This window comes from Megalobrama amblycephala, linkage group LG12 (genome assembly GCF_018812025.1).
Source record: "Megalobrama amblycephala isolate DHTTF-2021 linkage group LG12, ASM1881202v1, whole genome shotgun sequence".
NCBI classification, from domain to species: domain Eukaryota; kingdom Metazoa; phylum Chordata; class Actinopteri; order Cypriniformes; family Xenocyprididae; genus Megalobrama; species Megalobrama amblycephala.
In genome coordinates this window covers 36,305,258-36,328,588 of record NC_063055.1, presented here as the reverse complement: position 1 = coordinate 36,328,588, position 23,331 = coordinate 36,305,258, and the positions used below count along the sequence as shown (strand labels likewise).

Below are 23,331 nucleotides of genomic sequence, written 5' to 3'. Positions count from 1 at the left end.
AAAAATATTCTCGTCGCTTTATAATATTAATATTGAACCACTGTACTCACATGAACTGATTTAAATATGATTTTAGTACATTAATGGATCTTGAGAGAGGAAATGTCATTGCTGGCTATGTAGGCCTCACTGAGCCATGGGATTTCAACAAAAATATCTTCATTTGTGTTCTGAAGATGAACGAAGGTCTTACGGGTGTGGAACGACATGAGGGTGAGTAAATGACATTATTTTCATTTTTGGACCTTTAAAAAACTCAAGTGAAAAACAGAATAGTTGCCTTGCCAACAAACTGAAATAAAATGATAAGTTTCTGATGAACATAATCAGAGTTATATTAATAAATATCCTGACGCATCCGAGCTTTATAATGGCAGTGAGAGGGATCAATGAGTATGAAGCTGAAGAAAGTACATCCATCCATCATAAACATACTCCACACGGCTCCGGGGGGTTAATAAAGGCCTTCTGAAACGAAGTATTGTGTTTGTGTAAAAAAAATAAATCTATATTTAACAAGTTATGAAGTAAAATATCTAGCTTCCGCCAGACCACCTTCCGTATTCAGCCATTTTAAACTAAAATGCATGTTTGAGCTGTTTTAACTGAAAGCAACTTGTACTGACATATAGTAAAATATGTCAGAGTCATTGTTTTGTCTCAAGATGCACACCAGTTATGTTTTTTACGTCTAGTGAAAATTTAGAAAAGCTACTTAAATGTCCTAATTGAACTAAGGCCTAATCCTGGCTTAGTCTAAGCCCTGTCTGTGAAACCAGGCCATAAAGTACTTGATTATAATTGTAATTGTTATTTAATATTTAAAATGAATTGCAACTTAATCAACAAATGTGTAATTTCAAATATATTTAAATACACAATATAAGTTTGAGTAGAAATAACATTAAAGTATATTTTAGTTTATAAATGTTTGTTGGTACATTCAGCAGTATCCTTTAATTTCAAAGACAATAGATGTAATTGAAATTTTTAAGATGTAATTAAGCCCTACATAAGTGTGTCAGAAAAGCACACTAAAGTTCAGCTAATTACATTTAATATAAATTTAAACTGTAATATATTTTAATTTAATTGTAATTAACATGCAGTTAATTACTGCATGTTAAAGTCTGAAAACATTAGTTTGCACTTAAAGGTGCCCTAGAATGAAAAATTGAATTTTCCTCGGCATAGTTGAATAACAAGAGTTCAGTACATGGAAATGACATACAGTGAGTCTCAAACTCCATTGCTTCCTCCTTCTTATGTAAATCTCATTTGTTTAAAAGACCTCCGAAGAACAGGCGAATCTCAACATAACATCGACTGTTACGTAACAGTCGGGCTCATTAATATGTACGCCCCCAATATTTGCATATGCCAGCTCATGTTCAAGGCATTAGACAAGGGCAGCCAGTATTAACGTCTGGATCTGTGCACAGCTGAATCATCAGACTAGGTAAGCAAGCAAGAACAACAGTGAAAAATGGCAGATGGAGCAATAATAACTGACATGATCCATGATAACATGATATTTTTAGTGATATTTGTAAATTGTCTTTCTAAATGTTTCATTAGCATGTTGCTAATGTAATGTTAAATGTGGTTAAAGTTACCATCGTTTATTACTGTATTCACGGAGACAAGAGCCGTCGCTATTTTCATTTTTAAGTATAATGCATAAACACAACTTCATTCTTTATAAATCTCTCCAACAGTGTGTAATGTTAGCTTTAGCCACGGAGCACCATCAAACTCATTCAGAATCAAATGTAAACATCCGAATAAATACTATACTCACATGATCCGACGCATGCATGCTGCATGCATGACGAACATCTTGTAAAGATCCATTTGAGGGTTATATTAGCTGTGTGAACTTTGTTTATGCACTGTTTTATAGTTGAGAGCTCGGGGGGCAGGGAGCGAGAGATTTAAAGGGGCCGCAGCCTGAATCGGTGCATAGTTAATGATGCCCCAAAATAGGCAGTTAAAAAAATGAATAAAAAGAAAATCTATGGGGTATTTTGAGCTGAAATTTCACAGACACATTCAGGGGACACCTTAGACTTATATTACATCTTGTGAAAGAACATTCTAGGGCACCTTTAAGTACAATCTTTATTTCTGTAATTAGTATTCTTGTTAAAAGTATGTGTACTTCTTTTTCACAAATGAAAAGATACACATGCACTACATATTTTGTTTGTTTAATTTCTGTAAATGGTGGTAGAGTTATGAAATTAACCCTTCTTTAAAATTGAATTATCCCCAGTTCTCTATAATCATGAGTGAGTCTTGATGTAAAACATTTCTTTACAAGGAATTTCCGTCAAAACCAACGGTCATCATCAAAAAACATTTTTCCTCAACTTAAAAAGTTTTGCTAACTGAACTTTGCACTTCCTTAATGTTAAGCATAGTGATGACACTTCACAAGTAATTGTGAACAAAGAGAGCGTGTCTGAAACGAACGTTATTATAATCATATGAAAGCATCTGAGACGCAGGCGTTTCCCGGTGCCGCCCTCTCATTCCTCATTACAGAGATGTTCTTCAAAGTCATTAATCTTGGCACCAAAATGCCTGTTGGCCACTAAAATATCTCTAACTGAAATTCAAACATCTTGGTAGATACAATGAAATGCTACAGAGCCTTGAAAAATTATTCAACGAGTCTATTCAAAAACAGAAGTGATGTACTATGTATACACAAGACACTAACACACTAGTTTGTTCTCAGTTGGAGGGGTGTCTGTGAAACCGGTTGGATACACTATGTACCAGCGTTTAAATGCTCTGCTTGTTTGCTTCATGTTTTCTCTTCCAGGCAGAGGCTGAATCATATGATCTGCTCACATGGGCTGTGATAGGAACTGATGAGGCTCATTGCCATGGTAGAGGTTATGTGTGTGGGTTTGTGACTGCTCAAAAGCCAACCATGTTATTTAACTAATACTGTAAAGTTGTTGATAATTTAATACGTCACTGGGGTAATGAAGCATTAGGCCTTGCAACTAAGTATTCTGACTACCCTTGCAAAAAAGAAGTGTGCTTAATAGTATTGAATGTGCACTTGTAGTGCACTTCAAATCTTAAAAGTAATTTAATTTTTTAAAAACTGTACTTGCAGATAATAAAATACTCATTAAATAAAAGGCCCCTTAAAGGGATAATTCACCTAAAAATGAAAATTATCCCATGATTTACTCACTCTAAATCCATAGGTGTATATGACTTTCTTCTTTCAGACGAACACAATCTGAGATATATCCTTGCTTTTCCAAGCTTTATAATGGTAGTGAACAGGGGGCGTGTTTTGAAGCCCAAAAATATGCATCCATCCATCATAAAAGTAATCCATACAGCTCCAGGGGGTTAATAAAGGCCTTCTGAAGTGAAGCGATGGGTTTTTGTACTAAAAAATATCCATATTTAAAACTTTATCCACCTTATTCCAGACAAGCCTACTGTATTTCGGATTATGGGTTGCACTTCCAGTTTGGGGAACTTCCATTTAAAAAGACTGAAACGAATCGTTTCAAATCATAAGTCTGCCCGACGAATAAAGCTTATCCGTCATTTAACTGAATGAGCTCTCAATATTTCTTTCTTGTTTTATTTTTTAGACATCATGAGAATAACATAACGCTTGGTATTTTAACGTAAAGTTATAACAAGAATATCTATGGCAAGAGCTCTTTTCAGTCGCTGCTTTGGGTGAACTATCCCTGTAAGTATACTTAAAGAGACTTTCATGATTATGTTTCTCGACACACTTAAGTACTCTTTTAAAAAGGGCACTTTGTATTAATATCAAATTAAAAGTTTTACTTTAAAGTACATTTTAAACCATTATGTTTTAATAGTACTTTAAAAGTAGCACTTATTTTGATGTGTTGATATACTAAAGTACTGATTATGATTTTAACTGTATACTGAGTTATTTGAAATTACAATAAAAGTATTTTAAGGGTGCTAAATTACAACATTACAAATGTGCAATTTCAAATATATTTAAATACCTGACATACAAGTTTCAATGGAAAGATATTAAAGTATATTTTATTTTTCCATACATGCTTGTCAAGACATACAGCAGTACACGTTTACCATATTTCAAAGACAGAAGTAATTATGAAATTACATATAAATATGTAAGTGTAAGTCCTACTTAAGTGGGTCAAAAAAGCACTTTTGGTTCAAATGATTTTAATATACATTTAATCTATAATACATTTTCTTTTAATTGTAAATAACATGCAATTAAGTGTTTAATTTAGTTTGCACTTAAGAATATTCTTTTAAAGTATATTATTTCTGTAATAAGTACTCTTTTTAAAAGTATGCTAAAGTGTATATTTTCACAAGTGTGATTCTTTCATCCCTGAACTCATTCGTAACTGCTAAGGAGCACAAATAGGCCTGCCATTTTAAAATGTTTAGTGTGTGTGCGTGAAAGCGTTAGGAGAACATCTGGTGAAGCCCAGATTCTCTATATCATAGTCACAAAGCGAGCAGATATAGTGATAAAGTGAACACTGTGAATTGGTCTTTAGATCCATTCTGAGAAAAGACACGCCTAAACTATCATACTCTCACAGATGGATCCATCTGGCCAATAATATCTACAGATATCATGTGCGAAATGACAATACAAGAGCTGCAATTAACATCAGCAAAATGCTGAATAATACAGACATAATTACAGTCTTTCATTTCAGCTTTGTTTAGGAAAGAAAAGATCTGAATCTCAATTGGTTCCGTTGAATCGGTTCTTTTGAATGGATCTCTTAAGATGATTCACAAATAGTTTATTATATTTCATAACAAATGTTATGTGAGTACTTGTGAGTGAACTTATGAGTAATGACTCAAATTAATCAATGAATCATTTTCAAACGATCCGTCCGAATGAACCATATTTCTAAATTCACTGAGATTTGCCAAAATAAGAAGAAATTGATTAGGCTATTTTAAAGGAACACTCCACTTTTTTTGAAAATAGGCTCATTTTCCAACTCATTTTCCAGTTAAACAGTTGAGTTTTACCATTTTAGAATCCATTCAGCCGATCTCCGGGTCTGGCGGTACCACTTTTAGCATAGCTTAGCATAGTTCATTGAATCTGATTAGACCGTTAGCATCTCGCTCAAAAATGACCAAAGAGTTTCAATATTTTTCCTATTTAAAACTTGATTCTTCTGTAGTTACATCGTGTACTAAGAAAAGTTGTGATTTTCTAGGCCGAAATGGCTAGGAACCATACTCTCATTTCGGCGTAATAATCAAGGAACTTTGCTGCTGTACCATGAGTGCAGCAGGCACAATGATATTACGCAGCGCCTGTGACCCCCTACTTGCATGGGGAGCGTGCCTTGCAACTATGGAGACATTTGTGAGAGGCACTGTGTAACATCATTGCGCCTGCTGCACCCATGGTACGGCAGCAAAGTTCACGATGTAACCTACAGAAGAGTCAAGTTTTAAATAGGAAAAATATCGAAACTCTTTGGTCATTTTTTGGAGCGAGATGCTAACGGTCTAATCCGATTCAATGAACTATGCTAAGCTATGCTAAAAGTGGTACTGCCAGACCCGGAGATCGGCTGAATGGATTCGAAAATGGTAAAACTCAACTGTTTAACTCTAGGGGAGCTGGACAATGAGCCTATTTTTTTTTTTTTTTTTTTTTTTTTTTTTTTAAAGTGGAGTGTTCCTTTAAAGGGATAGTTCACAAAAAAAATTTAAATTCTGTCATCATTTACTCACCCTCAAGTTGTTCCAAACCTGTATGAGTTTCTTTATTCTGCTGAACACAAAAGAAGATATTTTGAAGAATGTTGGTAACCAGACAGTTGATGGACCTCATTGACTTAAAAAAAATACTATGGAAGTCAATGGGGTCCATCAACTGTTTGGTTAACCATATTCTTTAAAATATCTTCTTTTGTGTTCAACACAAGAAATAAACTCCTTCAGGTTTGGAACAACTTGAGGGTGAGTAAATGATGACAGAATTTTCATTTTTGGGTGAACTGTCTCTTTAATTCATTCACCTAATCTATGCAAACAGGATGTGTAGTAGCTAGTAGAAATCACTCCTGAAAAGAACAATCGCCAAAAACAAACAAAAACTTTCCCAGACCTTTTAATTTTTTATTGGTAACATCAGCTTTGAGCCCCACCTTCTCTTCACACTTTACCGCTCTCATCATGCGGCGCGGGACCGCTGCGTCACGGTGACATCACAGCGTCGCTGAGATGACGATGTCGTGTTGGTAGTAATGTGCGCGCTCGTGTTGCTGTTTCACATCTCTGCGGATCAGCCGTGGGTTTAAACCTTTCCAGCGCCGCCCTTCACGCATGGAGTTGCGCACCCAGACGGTCCTGGCGAGTCTGGAGATGTCGGAGGTGAAAAGCGACGGCGGATCGTCGGAGGGCGACGAGGATTACGAGAGTTTGCCCGCTCATGCGTCCCTGGGCACGCACATGACAGCAGGCGCCGTGGCCGGAGTGCTGGAGCACACAGTCATGTACCCCGTGGACTCAGTCAAGGTAACTCCACACAGCAGAGCATGAAAACATTCACTAACATGTGGCAAATGTGATGTACAGTTTACGCAACGTAGCCTTCAAGCTTACTTTTCAAACAAAAGTTAAGCTAGAGCGGCATTGCAAATCACTTGATGACTCAAACCTTCTCAAATTGGTCAAAAACAACAAACCAAGTTAGACCAGCACAGTCGGCCATGCTTTTTGCTGTTAAAACACGCGAGAATTACCACTTTACAACATTACATCGCTCCTCCAGACAGCAGTTTAAAGCATGCTCCAGTCGAGGCGTCACTGACAGCTGCTCAAGTGACCTTCACTGCTAAACAAGTCTGATATTTCTCTCTAGACTCTGTTATTACAAGTACCATGTGTTACAATAGTGTCTTAACTCTCACTGTAATTGCTGCAATAGTCAAAAACAAACCCATGCTTTGTATGCATTAATTCATGCATAAGCCATCTTGGTTGTGTATTATATCAACCTAGTAGAGACATTCATTGTGAAAAATAAGTGTGCTTAATGGAATTGACTGCATTTGTAGTTCACTTCAAATCTTAAAAGTAAGTTTAAAAAAAAAAAAAAAAAAACTATATAATTTTATTGAAATAAATGGACAATTAAAGAGAGTACTACTGATGCGGCGATTCAATTACCTGTAATTCTTCATATTTGAAACCCGATATATTGGCCGATAAATCTAAATCAATTTTTTTTTTAATTTTTGAGAGCCCGATTACAAAAACAAAAGTCTCAGCATTAAAAGCCATGTCCCAAGCACACAATTATAATGTTCTCATTATAATATTATGTAGCTTTTATGACAGACTAGCGCTGTACACTTAACACTTAACTGTGTTTTCAAAAGTGATTTCAATCATATTTCAAGCAATTCAAAACTATATCGGCGAACAGTGCACATCTGAAGTGTCTCAGCTGAAGAAAATAATCCATTATTTATCGGCTTTAATATATCGGCCAAATTTTCTTATCGGGCCGATAACGATAACATTAAAAATGAGCATATATTGGCTGATACCGATATGCTGGCCGATATTGTGCATCCCTAGAGAGTACACGTTCATGACCAATTTTAAGTATATTTTTATAAAGGGCACTTTGTAATAATGTCAAATTAAAAGTTTGTTGTTCTTTAATGAAGTAATTGATTGTAATTTTAGTGATTTTAATTGATTGTAGTATGTTATTCGATATTACAATTAAAAGTTAATATATTTTAAATATACTAAATTGCAAATTTGTCATTTTTCTTTTCAAATACGTTTAATAGAAATGACACTAAAGTGTATTTTAGTTTAATATAAATGCTTGTCACTTGTCAACTCTATATTAACAATAGAAGAAATTATGAAATTACATTTACAGATGTACTTAAGTCATACTTAAGCGTGTCAAAAACACTCAAGTTCAACTAATTGCGTTTGATATAAATTTAAACTACAATACTTTTTAATTTAATTGCATGTATGTAAGTGCAATTAGGTGTCTGAAAACATTACATTCAGTTCTCACTTAAGTATTTTAAGTATTTAAGTCCTAAAAGTATTCTTAAGTGTACTTCACAAAAGCTTATGTCCTTATTACAGAGGCAGTTTACGCTGGACTAATCTGGGTGTAAGTGTGTCAAGAGCATAATGGTGGTAGTTTATGGATCACCCTTTGCTGGGGTGTGAACAACCTTCTAGTTAGCACACTAGATCTTTGACCACTAGGCCACAGTGTCCTTGAAAAGAGGAAATTGATGAGTTTTAACTTAAAGGGATAGTTCACGGGAAAAAAAAAAAGTTGTCATAATTTCCTCACCCTTAAGTTTATTTCTTCTGTTAAACACAAAGGAATGTTGGTAATCAAACATGCTGGTCCCCATTGACGTCTCTAGTATGAATAAAAAAAAAAAAAAAGAAATATAGAAGTCAATGGGGACCTGACACTGTTTGGTTACCGACATTCTTCAAAATATCTTCCTTTGTGTTCAGCAGAACAAAGAAACTCATACAGGTTTAGGGTGAGTAAATGATGACAGAATTTTCATTTATCAAGTCAGCATGACGTATTAATTTTCTCAGGAACAAAAGGTTATTTCTGTTTCTGCCTTGTTGTGCATATGTTATCGGAGGTCAAAGTGTCGTCTCATGATGTTGAGTTGAAATGCCAGGGTGTTTTTGTGTGCGAGTGCAGCGCTAATCTTCGGACTAGCCTCGCTCCGGCTTTAAAACAACACTTCATTCAAACGCAAGCCTGCCAGCTAGTTCACTGAACAAAACAGTCCTTTGCTTCCAGTTCCTTATTGTAGGTATTCTAGCTTTATCTCTTCACAAACTGGTGCTCTTGTTATGGCGACACAAAAGTGTCCTAACTTTGTCTTTTTTGGGAAACTTGCGAGTGAAAGTGATCTGTCACTGTGCCAGATTGCTCTCTGCATCTATTCTGTGGGACTTGCGTAGGCTATTGTCATTGTTTCCTTAGTGGCTGCCAGATTTCACTCACTCGCTGCTACGCGTTTGAGAGCCGCATACTACGTGTCTGGAGAGCACATAGCCACAGAGACGCTTCTGATGCCTAACGAACCAGAGGCCCGGGACTTTACCTGGAAGGAACTGGGCTGTAATTGGTTTGTGTGTTCATGGGTGTGTGTTAGCCAACGGCAGACACTGAGAAAGAAACTTGGTCAGAGATCACAGAGGGATATGCCGTTAGTAGTACAAAGGGTGAATCTTTCTCATGATGATGTATTAAACAAATCTGGGCTAGAGTTGTACAAATGAGTGAACTTTCTAACCTCTTCGCACAGTCTCTCGTCTATGTAGGCCTTCATTGTCGCTGTAGCTTGCACCTGTTCCGGTCTGTTCTGTTTATGCAGTTTTTCTTTGACTACCTTGTGAATCGACGCCGCCAGGGCACGGTTGCCACCTTGTGGATAAAATAATTACTACAAAAAAATTAAATGCGCATGTACGTGCAGGTTGTACATGCGCATTTAATTTTGTTTGTAGTAATTAGTTTATGTAGTATGTATGTACGGTTACAAAAATCCGGCGGTGCGTGTGCAGTACGCGCTTACTCTTCTGATGTCGAAAACCGTGTCACGTGCACTGTACGCTGACCCTCGCGTGCGCGGAAAAAGTGCAGTATACTTTGGGCTTAAGAAGAAATCATTTGTGACATATAGGCATATTTTGACTTGTAATTTGAAATTCAAGACATGAAATCAAAACCGACCCAGCTTTCATTAACAATTGCCATTGTTGTCAATGCAAAAATGCAAAAAACAAAAAAAAACAAAAATCTTACATCAAAATGTAATTGTCTCTGCATCTGAAATAACCCCTCTCTTCATTTAATGTAACCGTCCTAAACCATGTGTGCAAAGAAAAATGTGCTGTTTTTAAGAATAGTAAAAAAATGACCAATACGTTTTCAAAGAAATTACTATTTAACTATTATATCTACCAATGAATTTTTTTGCCAAAGTATTTAAATATGCATTCCATACATGCAATAATGCACCTCTTCTATGGTAGCATGATTTTAATTTCTAAATTAAAATCAATTTTGATATTCATATATGGTTAATTAAGTTTATAAAATGTCATGTGGTGCAACTCCCCTAAAACCTATGACATTTCTAAATTAAAAATCATGATATTTGAAAATTCATGACTTTGGAAGCAATATTTAAAACACTGTAAATAATGATTATGATGTGTGCATTCACGTGTATTCGAGGTAGGGCTGTGGGATTTGGAAAAAAATACTATCATGATTTTATTTGATTTTAATCATGATTTTGAAATTATTTCCTTGCACGCTTTAGCTGCCAATGTCGATTCAAGCACCCACCGATCTTATTCCTAAAAGAAAATGATTCACCTGTGTCTATTAAACCTTTGACAAAATCACAGTGAATATTCAAATTTGCATTGATGCTGTCGCTGACCCAGAAAAAACAGTGTTGCCAGGTCAGGGGGTTTCCTGTGGAATTGGGCTACACTGTCGCCACGGGTTGTTTGTTTTTGTAGTCCAGGGGTTGCAGCGATATTCATATGATCACAGAGGTACTGGGATAAAAGTTTATAGTTGGGGTATAAACACTGATGTCAATGGAAGTGATCAAAATAGAATAAATCGCCTTTTGAAAGTAACTTGGCACCTCAAATAAGGATTGTATCAATTACATTGTTATGCCAGTAGGTGGCAACAAGTGACTGTTAAAATGTATGTGTCATTGAATCATTCATTCAAGAGATTATTTTAAAAAACGCTGAGTCATCCAGCAATGAAACAAGTGAAGTCTTTATGAGCAAGTCTTTGAATCATTCATTCAAACTGTTTTTTTGTTTGTTTGTTTTTTCCAAACAATTCATGTAGATTAATTAAACATTTTAAAATAGACTGCAGCAATTAACATTTTGTCAGAACCTCTAGTAAATTTCATGTAATTTTGTTTAGTTGTCTATTCAGAATCGTGGGAGAATTTTGAAACCAAAATCTGTATCATTTTTTGGCTTCAGTTTATTTTTGCATAAATTATATGTGATGGCGTCGGTTAGTTCTTTATGCTTTGGTGAACTGTTTTCTTATGTTGTGCAGTTCTCAAATGCCTGTATTATTGATTTTTGTTCACTTGCTTCGGAATGTGCCATTGTTTTTCTGCGTAAACGCGCTAGACGGACATCTTTAACCATTGGCAGCATCTCGCACATGACACGGCATGCTCAAGATAAAAGTTTTCTGTGTGAATGGCCCCTACTCTGTTTTGCCACAATGATAGTTTGACGGGTCTTGCAAATTACCTGGCTCTATGATACATCATCTCTCCTGTGTCCAAAATATTCCCAAGCCATGGATGTTGATTATTTTTAAGTACCGTTTTTCGTGGTCATTTAGGACTGTATTTAGATTTACAGTAGGCTAATATTTTCCCAGAATGCATTGAAAATCTACAGTAACATACTGTAATAATACTGTGACAACAGCATGTTCACATCGTGATTTTTATTACAATTTCGATTCATCAACGGCCCTAATTCGAGGTGCAAATATGTTAATGCCTTTAACTTGATGGTTATACCACATGACATCTTTAGAGTAATTCAATTGAAACTTTCCTTTTAAAATGGCATAAAAGTTTTTCAAAACCAATTTGAATACAAAGAGTGCATTTCAAGGAAATTGGCATGTTTTAAAATAAATCTCTCCTTCCTTCCTTTAGTCTTCCTTTACTTTACCGTATACACTTTAATGTGTCAGTGACCCCAGTACTATCATAACATAGACTATTTATTGAGTCAATCAAATCCAGCTTTACATTATCTACTGTTTAATTTTGCTCAAGAATACAGCACATGAGTTAAATCTTGCAAAACACATTCAATGTCTTATTTTTGTAAAGATGAATTAAATTAAATTTGAGATCAGAATTATAAAAGTAGATATCATCATCCCTCTAACACTCTAACAGAAGATAAGGTGTAAAGCTTTTAATGATTTGTGGCCTGCGACAGGCCTGTAAATCATTTGTCAGACATCCAGAAAGAGATTAGCTTAAAATACTTCCTCCTAAGCTTTTGTCTGCTGGAAAAAAATGTGTCTTCAGAAACAAGGGAAACTGAGATTTGTGTTAGCGATGGATATGTTGATTAGTGACTGCTTATTTTTATTAGCTACTTTAAAGCTGACACACATGTGTTGAACACAAAATCAAATGTAATGTTGAAACATCTAACCATACAAGATGTTGCAATTCAGTTACCGGAGCACATGTGTTTGTAGTAAGTCAGGCTGTAGTGTTGTAATGATTCAGGCTGTTCAGTAAAACAGGAATTTCCAGTGTGTGAGAAATTCTGGGGGACTTGCCAGCTGTAACAAGGTTTGTCACTTCCTTGAAGCACCTATGAGGAGCATTTCAGGACACTAGGCTGACGCAGTCTTGCTTTTCCATACATGACCTTTACTCACACACACACTCCCTGTGTCTATCTGATCATTCACGCTCTTAGAAAATGAGAATGGTGCACATGGTGTTAGTGTTGTCACGATACCATAAAAATGTCTTGCAATACTATACCACGATACCAAGTAGTGTCACGATACCATGCAGTACTGTTCATTTATAATTCAAATCTACAAAATGAATCAAATTAACATTGTAAATAGTGTACCTGCCGCACATACAACATTCCTTACGGTACTGTCGTACTGACGATACTACCGTTTAAAAAATACAATGGCATCACCAGTATTTTGAAGCTTCAGCAGGGCTCAACGCTAAGGATTTTTTTCTAATTTGGTTCAAATTTTTACTTGCCCAGCCAAAATTTTCACTTGCCCCACAATAAAGTAACAGAAAAGAAAATGGGCCTATAAAATAAGCCAAGTTATTGTTTTCATTGTTTTTGATACATGTAACTTTAATAAATAAGGTTATGACACCAAAAGCTACTACATTAACTCACTTAAATTTTAAATATTTGTTAGATAAATAAACAGCAAGTAATAAAATAGTAATAAATAATCAAATTACGAGTACTAGCACAAATGAATACAACAGAACAAACACATAAATGAAATAAACAATGCTTTTCAAGTTTTTCATGTAGGTTTAAACAGGAGATTTTCAGGTACAGAAATTGTAATATCTATAACTATATAACTATAGATTAAAGTTTATTAATCTGTTACAGATGCATAAATAATGTTTTGAAATGTTGAAAATATAAAAGTCAAATACTCTTATTTGAAATTATTTTATAAAAGAAAAAACACTTTAAACCTGAAATTAAACCCGCCAGTAAGTGGCAGCAAGTCCCTGTTAGTGAGTGAGTCATTGAGATTCAACCGATTCATTCAAACAGCTGATTCATTCAGGAAGTGTTGCTCAGAGACGCAAAACAATTCTGTGGACTTTGTTTGGAATTATTTTCGCTGGCGAAACAGAGTGAAACAGGCGTTTTGGTGTCTCAAATGTAAGTCACTTGATATTAAGTTCTTGTTCATTAAACTGTACGCTGTATACAATCAATATCACATTTGTAATTGCTGATATTTGGAGAAAAATGGCGCTGTGTAATATTGGTTAACTATATTAAATTATATAAATATAAAAGATATACAGGGGCATTTTTGCCACTTAAATTCTGGGGCACTCTAAAGGCATTTTAATAGACTAAATCACGCAGTGAAAGCGTACTCTAAATTTGCACACGCACTAGCCTAACCTTCTAGACTACGTCACGTATTGCATGTGTGCACTCACTGGGTGTGTTTTGTTTGGTTTTTGTAAAGTGAGGGACGTACTCGATAATTTCAGATCGTTAAATCAACAATTACGATAACATAGACATAGACGATATATATCGCACACCCTACAGCACTGGCAAGTGACTGTTCCGTCTACTGTCCCGAGCGTCGTTCATACTGGCCCCGGGCCATCGGGCGGTCCTTATTGTCGAGCCCTGTTCAGTATCGTGATACTACCGTTGTACCGGTATACCGTGCAACCCTACATGGTGCTTCTTTTTCACAATTAAAATGAGGCGTATATCCATATGGGCTTTTATTCAACGTTACATTTTTCAATAATATTTACTAGGGCTGTATGATATATCGTTTTAGCATCAGTATTGCGTTCTGCGCATCTGTGATAGTCACATCACCGGATATATGATGTCAAGAATAGGGATCATAGTTGATCTGTACGGACCAGGCACCACGGTTCGAAACGCATGGGATTCTCGGATTAATTGCAAAGTTTAACCATCATAGAGTGAACATTTTCATTCATTTGCACGTGTTTTAGGCCTTATCAGTTTAAACATTCAAGTGATTTAGACCATTCAAGCATAAGAAGACACGAAAGAGAACTCAATTCAGTACTCGCACACTGTTTCCTGTGCGTGCACAGAGCCGTGCAGACATTGTGCTAATATCTCTGTAGCATATATTTGTGCTTAAATGGACACATACACGCACAATTATGTCAAAATGCCTGTCTTGTTGAGTATTCTCATAAACACTTATGGCTTACGTAAACGTAAACAGTTCCGAAAGAAAATGCATATTGGATCCGTGCATTTGGTCTTAAAGTGACAGCAGCCTAATAAACCTGCTGCTTTCTGTGTCTTCAATGTTAAATAACAAAATACAAAGATAAAATCACTTTTGTCACTTTAACAAAAATTAATTATATTTCATTTATATAGTGAAGACTATGTAGTGTTATTTTACATTTGACTATTCAATTTCTTCCCCTGTATACTGTTAGACTTACCTAAAAAAAAAAAAGCACTGTTTTTAATTTATCTTTGTTTTATTGTATTTATCTATGCTTGTAATTAGTTTATTGTCTTCCATGCAGATTCACTCCCCTACAAAATCACCCCAATCATTCTAGAATGATTCATTATTTCCAAATAGAGTGATTCAAGTCATCTGGTGGAATTGTTTTCATGTCGCAATATAATATTTACTTTGTTTTAGCAAATATATCACACCTTTTTTCCTGTTTCAGTCAGTGTCATGTTCTGCCCAACATTTTTTTTTTCCCACAGAATATTTTATTTTAGTCTAAATTAAAATGTCAGATTAATGTATTGTGAATATCATTTAATGTAGTCTTTAACACCCACTTAAATGTGTTCGTAATCTGTAGTTTTTCCACATTTAATTATTGAATGAAACTCAAGAATAGCCTAAATCTCATGCCTCTGGAAGACCTTTCCGGATATTTCCCTTATGGATGTGTCTTTGTTTGTCACTGTGTGACTGAAAGTTTTTTAAGGGATCACATGTTTCTGTATGCCAGCATTTGCTAATATTGTGAATGAGATGCATGTACAGTAAGAGGCAGAGTGTGATTCAGAGATGCAGCAATACTAGAAGAACCAGAATAAAGAAACAAGAGGAATGACAGTGTTTTTCCTCTCCATACACTGACCCAAAATAAACACATTACAACAACGCAAATGAACCACTTCTTTGTCCATCTTATGCACAACACAAGCTTTGTGCTCTTTCTTTGTGCATTGCATAAAGTAAAGATTGAAATTGTTAATGTTTACATTGATGTTTGAGTTTAACTGCCAGACTAATGTTTAATAGAAGTGGCATTGGTGCCACAAACTTATATAGATCTTAATATTTATTTTATTACTATTATTTTTATAATTGTATTGCATAAATACATGTAATTAGCTATAATATCGTATAATTTATACTATATGTGATCCCAAACTTAATATTTTGATTTAGAGTTCACTATCAGAATTTATAGGCATATGTTGGAATGTTTTAAGGCAAATTATAACGGCATTCATTTTATTTTATTTTTTCTAATATCACTAGAACCAAAGAAATTTTACTTTTAATATCTCGGCCCATAACTCTGACTTTAAAGCTCTTCTTGATTCTAGTTTCTAATTTTGAAAATTTTCCACAGTTATTGCTTATTAACCATAGTTTTTGAAAAGTAGTATTGTAAACATATAGAAACATGATAAACATTTATTTTTGGTGATAAAAATTGATTTGTATCCCCTTGCTCCACATGAATATTATATATCATTATATATTATATATCAGCACTGCTGTTCAAAAGTTTAGGGTCAGTAAAATTAAAAAAAATATTTTTTTAAATAGTCCCTTATACTCACCAAGGCTGCATTTGTTTGATCAAAAATACAGTAAACAATATTATTGTAATATTACTGGTTATGTAAGTATGTATGTGTATTTAGCCCACAAGCTTATCCATTTTTTTTAAATGGTATATGGCCGATTTGCATATTAAATTATTTATATTGTCTGTATTTAGATCATTATCTCTTGACAGCTATTATATATGAATATGTATGCTATAAACTATAGTTTTAGTTTTAGTGGCAGGTGAAAGTTTAGCTGACCGAAATGTTCAGGCTGACGGCGGTAACTCCAGTAATCAGTGTAGAATGGGTGGGCCGGGGCAGAGGTCGTAATCTCACACATCCAGAAGGGTGTGAATGTGCAAGAGTGTCTCTTGCATTTGGGACGGGTTGATTAACAGGCAGTTATGTACACACACACACACGCATAAGGTACATACTCACATTCCTGTCGGCTGTCACCTCCCACCTGCCACCACAGACGTTTGATAATGACCAGTTCAGTTTAAGCATTCATATAATGTCACCTTATCTACTGCATAAAGCCAGTAGAAGGAAACTTCAAATGATGCGAGAGAAACATTTCTGTATCCAGTGCCATGTTTAAGACCCCTTTTCAAGGAAGGCACTACCCTCTGTTCTCTTTCTCTGGCTCATGGTGTCTTCACTGGTATTTGAAATCTGTTCATTATTCTTAACTATATTTACTTATCCCCAGGGCAAACTTTGATTCATTTGAACTGAGCATATGAATTTTAAACTCTTACATTACGTTATTTTTCCATCCATGCAATAAATTCGTGCCTGAATGAGAGGGTTTTCTTGCATATTCACTTCAGCTGCTCTGGTAAAGTCAGTGGTATACTCATTTCAGCTGCGAACAAAATTACAATTTAAAAATCAGCATATGAGCATAGCTAATTTACATTCACTTAAAATATCGAAATGCTACAGTGATACCAATACTGACTGCATCCAAAAACTGGAAAATGCTGCCTTCGGAGGATGCATTCCAAAGTAGGAAGGCATCAAGGCACGTCCAAATCCAATGTTAGCTTCACTTCCTGTCTCCTGAGATACCGTCATCTGATCAATTTTTGAAGGCAGCATAGATGTATCCTTCACTGCCTTTGATATCCCACAAACCTGTGCTTTCCATTCTGTGATAGTTGAGCTAAAAAATAAAGTTACCATCTGAAAGTTTGTGTAAATGTACATTTTGACGAACATTTTACACTCCAGATGTAATTACAATTAACTAAATGTTTGCATAATTATCACCAAAGCTTTCTCTATTTTGCTGTAGATCATTAAACGTTACGCTGCCTCAAGTCTGTCTGAAATAAGGTCATGTGAGCAAACGCTACCTGCAGAATCGTTGCTTGATAAGGCAGAAAGGCAAGTTTTCGGACTCGGCTCTTGTTAAGCAACAGTGAGCGCTTTAACTATTTATTGTAGGCCGATCGGCAGTTCGCATCACTCTGGTTCCCTCAAGAAAACCCAATAGGAGTTTCCCATAGTTTTTTGGATTATCCAAAAAATAAGTTCTTTGATCAACAGAAGTTTGATACTTGCATGTCATCAAGATAATTTTCACAGATGAACACAACTTTTATGAATTTCGAAGCCTAAATGCAGTCGCCAGAAACAAAAAGCTAAAAGGTAGGCTATAAACGAACTACACCACGGTCGCACGGTTTCAACGTCACCAACACTAAGCTTCCGACAACTCTTTCAGTCTTTATCTAAAGACGTTTTCCCTTAAAGTTTGAATTTGAATAATTTTTAAGGATGGAGTTATAAGTATAACATAAAAGTAGACTAAGCTTACCTGTTTGGTGTGATGACGTTTAATGTCACCAACAGCGACCGATTAAGCCACTTGTCATTTTTCATTAACATGTAACGGGTTAAAAAAAATCACGGGTAGGTTAATTCTGATGTATTCTATGTCATAGAATAAAAGGTGAAAATATCTTGAGCTTGTTACCACAGACCTTATTTCAGCCATTTAACCAAAAACCCATTGACTTTTAGATGAAGGAACTAGAAGTGCTAAAATGCTAAATCGCTTCTGGGTTTTCAAATTAATTAAATTTCACTTTATTGTTGGAATTTCTTCCAAAAATTGCATCCAACAAGCTTTTACTGTCTCACATTAATTCACATCAAATAATAAGACACTTGAATAGACAAAAACAAAAAACATCCAGCTCCAGTGCATCACATATAAATCCCATCCATTCAGACTGATGAACAAACGAGTTCCTTTAATCTATTCATAGCATATGGTACTCTTAGTCTTCTGTTTGATGGCAAAAGTTGATATTCCTCATATAAAATATGAGAAGAGTCCGACATAATTTTACCTGTCAGGAACAACATTTTTTTTTGGGCTACACAAATGTGTCATAGTTCCACCGCTCTGTTGCCTAAAGTGCTGGGGCATCGCTCCTGTAGTTTGGAAAGTGCTGTTCAAATGGCGGCTTTTTTTTAATAAAATGTAGCGCCCCATTCGTTGACAACCATGTAAACATCGACCACACTAGATAGCTTGCTGATGTTTCTGGAATTTCAGGCAAAAACATGCTATTTTTGTGGTATATAAAACATTCAATATACTTCAAATGGTTATTCATATATGTAAATATGCACTACTTTAGCAACAAGACAAGGCGATGTAGCTGTTGTGGAAAAAAGCTAATAAAGTATAGCAGTCACAGCTGCAATCGTTCTCCCCTCCGCCATGTTTAAGGTTTATGGCATGTCCAACTGGGAAACTCTGGTATTTAAATTATCTCGGAGTTTCCCAGTAGTAGATACTTGAGAGTGCATTCGTGTCCAATTTCCGACTCCTATTTACGATAATTCCAATGGCATGTGAAGGCAGTGTAAGTCCCTATTTGAGTCTCAGAGGAAGTGTAACTTATTGAGGTTTGGAGTTTCTAACATATATTTTTGTGGCATTGTGTCTTTCTTAACTCAATTTGAGGAAACTACACGGGCTCAGTGTTTTCTGTGGCATATTTACCCGTTCTTCTGCTTTTCATTTGCTAAAGCCCTTCAGAATGCACTTAAAAATATTCATAAAACAGATTAGTAATTAAGACATTGCTTTTATTGTTGTTATAATCAAGCATGTGCTCAGATTTCTTTTACAGAAGTGTTTGAAATGGATCAGAATTTTCCACACAACTCATCTACCCTGCTGTTTTCTGGGAGATCTCTGTTATCTGGCTAGCTGCTGCGGTTTGATGACGGGTTTAATATTGAATAGTTTTAAAACTTATCTGGGTGTTTGTCTAGTTTTCTTGTTAAAGAAGTGCTAATTAAACCCTTTTGATTTGCTGTAATAATATCTTGTTCAAAGTAAGCTGTAACCGGTCACACTGGTGTGTCTAGGATTTGGGTTTAAGTGGCAGAATTAGAAGGATAATGGGGGGGAGAATGGTTGAAAAAGATTGTTTTGGGTTATTTACAAGATTAAACTTGTTTCGCATGGACTATATTCTTAAGTGACTCTTTCATTTCATCATCATGCATCATATGTGTGTTGCAATTGCAATCTAGATCTCCTTTTTTGTTATAAAATGGTTTAAAATATTTCAAAGGTTACATATTGAAGTTGTACAGAGAAAATATGCTCAAGCCATATAATGTGATTTGTGAAAGTGAATTGTTCAGTTAAGCGAGCTCTTTTCAGTGGTTCACAAATGATGTTCTGAATCATTCATTAGCCAATTGTTCTGAATCAAAATGATTTTTGAAATGCTTGCATCAAAAATGTGGGAGGCCAGTACTCCCTTCAGTAGTATTGACTGCTAAAAACTAGGTGGTAATTTTTTACTTTGTTGCTCAGACCGTCTCGTCATGTCTGAGCAGGCGTTTTTCGGCCAGAATAAGCTGCAGTGTGTGAATCAGGCTGAGAGTCAGAAGTCTGGCTCAGCTAAACCAAGCCCTGTGCCACTCAGTCTGTGTGTGTTATGATGATTCGTGCCAAATCATTCACATTAAACAAAGCATGTTTTTATAACTGAGCTGAATGTTGGGTAAGCAGAAAGATGGGCGCTTCTATCTCTGCCTACATATTGTTGGGATTTCCTTCCCTTTTTTGTTAACAATTTAACTATCCTTTTTGTTTCTGTCACAAAATATCTATTTTTAGGGGTCTCTGTAAATTATCTATTTTTTGTGGAATTTGTTAAAACATTATGATATCAGAATACAAGAAACTAGAACTGATCTTCATGATTTGGTCTTGTTCCTGTTTGTAAATATATATTTTGTTTCTTTGCATATCGGATATTATTATTTTTTATGTTTGATATCCCTAAATGCTGCTCTCTTTCTGTTCTTAGACACGTATGCAGAGTTTACAGCCGGACCCAAAGGCTCAGTACCGTAGCGTGTACGGAGCGCTCAAGAGGATTGTGCGGACCGAGGGCGTCCTTCGGCCCTTGAGGGGCCTCAATATCACTGTGCTGGGGGCCGGCCCCGCCCACGCACTCTATTTCGCCTGCTACGAGCGAATCAAGCGCAGCCTTAGTGACATCATACAGAATGGTGGCAACAGCCACATTGCTAACGGTAGGAGAAGGGGTTAATTTCCTGATATCTTAATGAATGTCCATGGATTTCTGATTTTAGAACCCAAGAGCAAGGGATCGAGGGTTTACAATTTGAAATTTTTCCAGAACGAGGCTGATACAGATACTTTTTTGGTATTTTCCGATACCTGTATTTTCACTGCATTTGTAATTTTTAAATATGTTAGGTAGAGAAACCAAAAGAATATGAATCATATTCGTTGATTTAATTTGTTTAACAAATATATATATTTCCATCAGTTATTTTCATGCTTAAAGGTGCTAAAGAGGATGTTTTGTTTTATACATTTTTGCAATATTACTTGAAACTGTCTTTACTAACTGACAAAAGACGATTTATTAGGTGCACTGAAAGTAATAATATTAATATACATCATCTGTGCACGAGGTAGGGCCTTAAAAACATCAGCCAATCGTTTACGCGATCATCGCGTAAACGATTGGCCCTCTGCCTTGTAAATCACTGCCATGACGTTCCTTGTGAGAGACTTGCGCGGCTGCACGCTCCAGTAACTTTCCACACTCCACAGGCGCCGCATGCAATCTTTTTATCAGGAGTAACAACTGCAGATTATGAGTTACCTGCGGTGAGTCCGACATAATGAATCCACTAACACGACACAGCGAATGCCGGTGGTAAACACTCGTGTTCCAATACTCGTGCACGAGTTTTGGGAGGCGTTCCCTCGAAATGAGCTGTGAAGGAGGGGGTTTGTTCTTCAGGGTTTCCGCGGGGTCTTAAAAAGTCTTAAAAAGTCTAAAATTCTGAACTTTAAATTTAAGGCCTTAAAAAGTCTTAAAAACGGCCAGATTTTCATCCGAGGTCTTAAATTTCATTTAGTCAGGTCTTAAATTTTTTTACCCATTTCCAGAAACGCTACCTGCTGAAAGTTATTACAAAGTAGCAAAAAAGTAGCGAGTCGTAGTTCTTTCTGGTGTATATTGGTGTTGGTATACGCGGTGATACAACTACAAATCCCGTGATAAATGCAATACCTGCCCGCGAAATACGTCTGCGTCTCCTCAGAGTTTGTTAAAGTTCGGCTACGTGTGGAAAATGGGAAAGTGTACTTTCAACGAGACATGGCTAGATCACAGCGATTTCTGCTGTTGGTTACAAGCGGTACCCAGCTCCAGGTACGAGGCTCACTGCAAACTTTGCAAAAACAAAAAAAAAATCAGTTAGAGAGTCTGGGTGTGAAGCGGTGTAAAGGCGCTGGAGTCACACGCCAGAGCGGAGAAACACAAGCTAGCCGCAAAATCCCTTCAGCGGACTCGGCCAATTAGCCTCACCACTGCCGTCGTCCTCCTCAATGCCTGGTTCCTCCGGTCTCCAGCGCAATATCATCACAGCTCCGTCGAACAACCTTCGGGGTACTTTTGGAGCGACTGACACATCAAAAGCCGAGGTGATTTGTATACTACACACGGTGACTAAACAAACACTAACGTTACTCATTTAATAGCAACAGTGAGATTAGCGATCTCTTCCAAGTGATGTTCCCTGATTCAGTAATCGCGAAGCCGTTCTCTTGCGGGCCCAACAAGATCGCTTATGGCGAGATTTGGATTGGGGGAGTTTATAAAGAGGGAATTGATTCGTACTCTTACCGGGCCGTATGTCGTAACGTTCAATGAAAGCCAAAATCAGACCACCAGGACCATTGTTCTGGAACAATGGAATTGTTAAGTCGAGGTACCTGGGCTCACAGTTCATGGGACAGTGCGGGACACACACACACACACACACACACACACACACACACACACATACATATATCAGATAATCCATGTTAGATAGATACTCTAATTATCCCGAGGTAAGTATCTATCTATGTAAAATGGATTATCTGGTGTGAGTGTGTGTGTGTGTGTGTGTGTGTGTGTGTGTGCGCTACATTGGTTGTTACATGGGTTGGAGTAGCCTGTTCAATCTTTATTAGGCTATTAATATGCTGTTTTGTAATGTAAATAAATATGAGATGAAATCTATTCTATTTGAGGGCAAGTTTGTTTTAGCCTATTTTCATTTTGGGCCTAAGGTTTTGGGCATTTGGCACATTGATGTGTGTGGAAGGTTACTAATGTGATTGCTTTATCTGTAAATTAAATTAATGCTTTTTCAATGACTGAATTCATTGAAATAAAATGATTTTTTCAGAATTTCTTTGATTTGAATATTTTTTGGTAATGCGTCGTGTAGGTCTTAAATTTCAATCTTTATGGTCTTAAAATGTCTTAAAAAGGTCTTAAATTTGACTTACTGAAACCTGCATAAACCCTGTTCTTACTCATGCACTCATTTCAAAAACTCACTAACAGTCTTTGGATTCTCAGTCGTCGAAAACATCCTCTGTATCACCTTTAATTATGCGTGTGAAAATGTATTGTACAAGCCTGTTATTTTCACTGTTCATTCTATTGCTCTGTCATATTTTATCTTTGATTTAAAGGAGGCCTATTATGCCCCTTTTCACAAGATGTAATATAAGTCTCTGGTGTCCCCAGA

The 23,331-nt window shown here is 36.1% G+C and overlaps 1 protein-coding gene across 1 annotated transcript in view; it reads left to right on the top strand.

Moving 5' to 3' along the window:
* The first annotated feature begins 6,203 nt into the window (after positions 1-6,203).
* The window catches only part of slc25a37 (solute carrier family 25 member 37), a 29,206-nt gene continuing 12,078 nt past the window's right edge, over positions 6,204-23,331 (top strand). The window contains exons 1-2 of the mRNA XM_048210922.1: positions 6,204-6,558; positions 20,574-20,802. Coding sequence (XP_048066879.1) covers positions 6,367-6,558; positions 20,574-20,802 — 421 coding nt within the window. The 5' untranslated portion in view covers positions 6,204-6,366. The remainder of the gene's footprint in view (positions 6,559-20,573; positions 20,803-23,331) is intronic.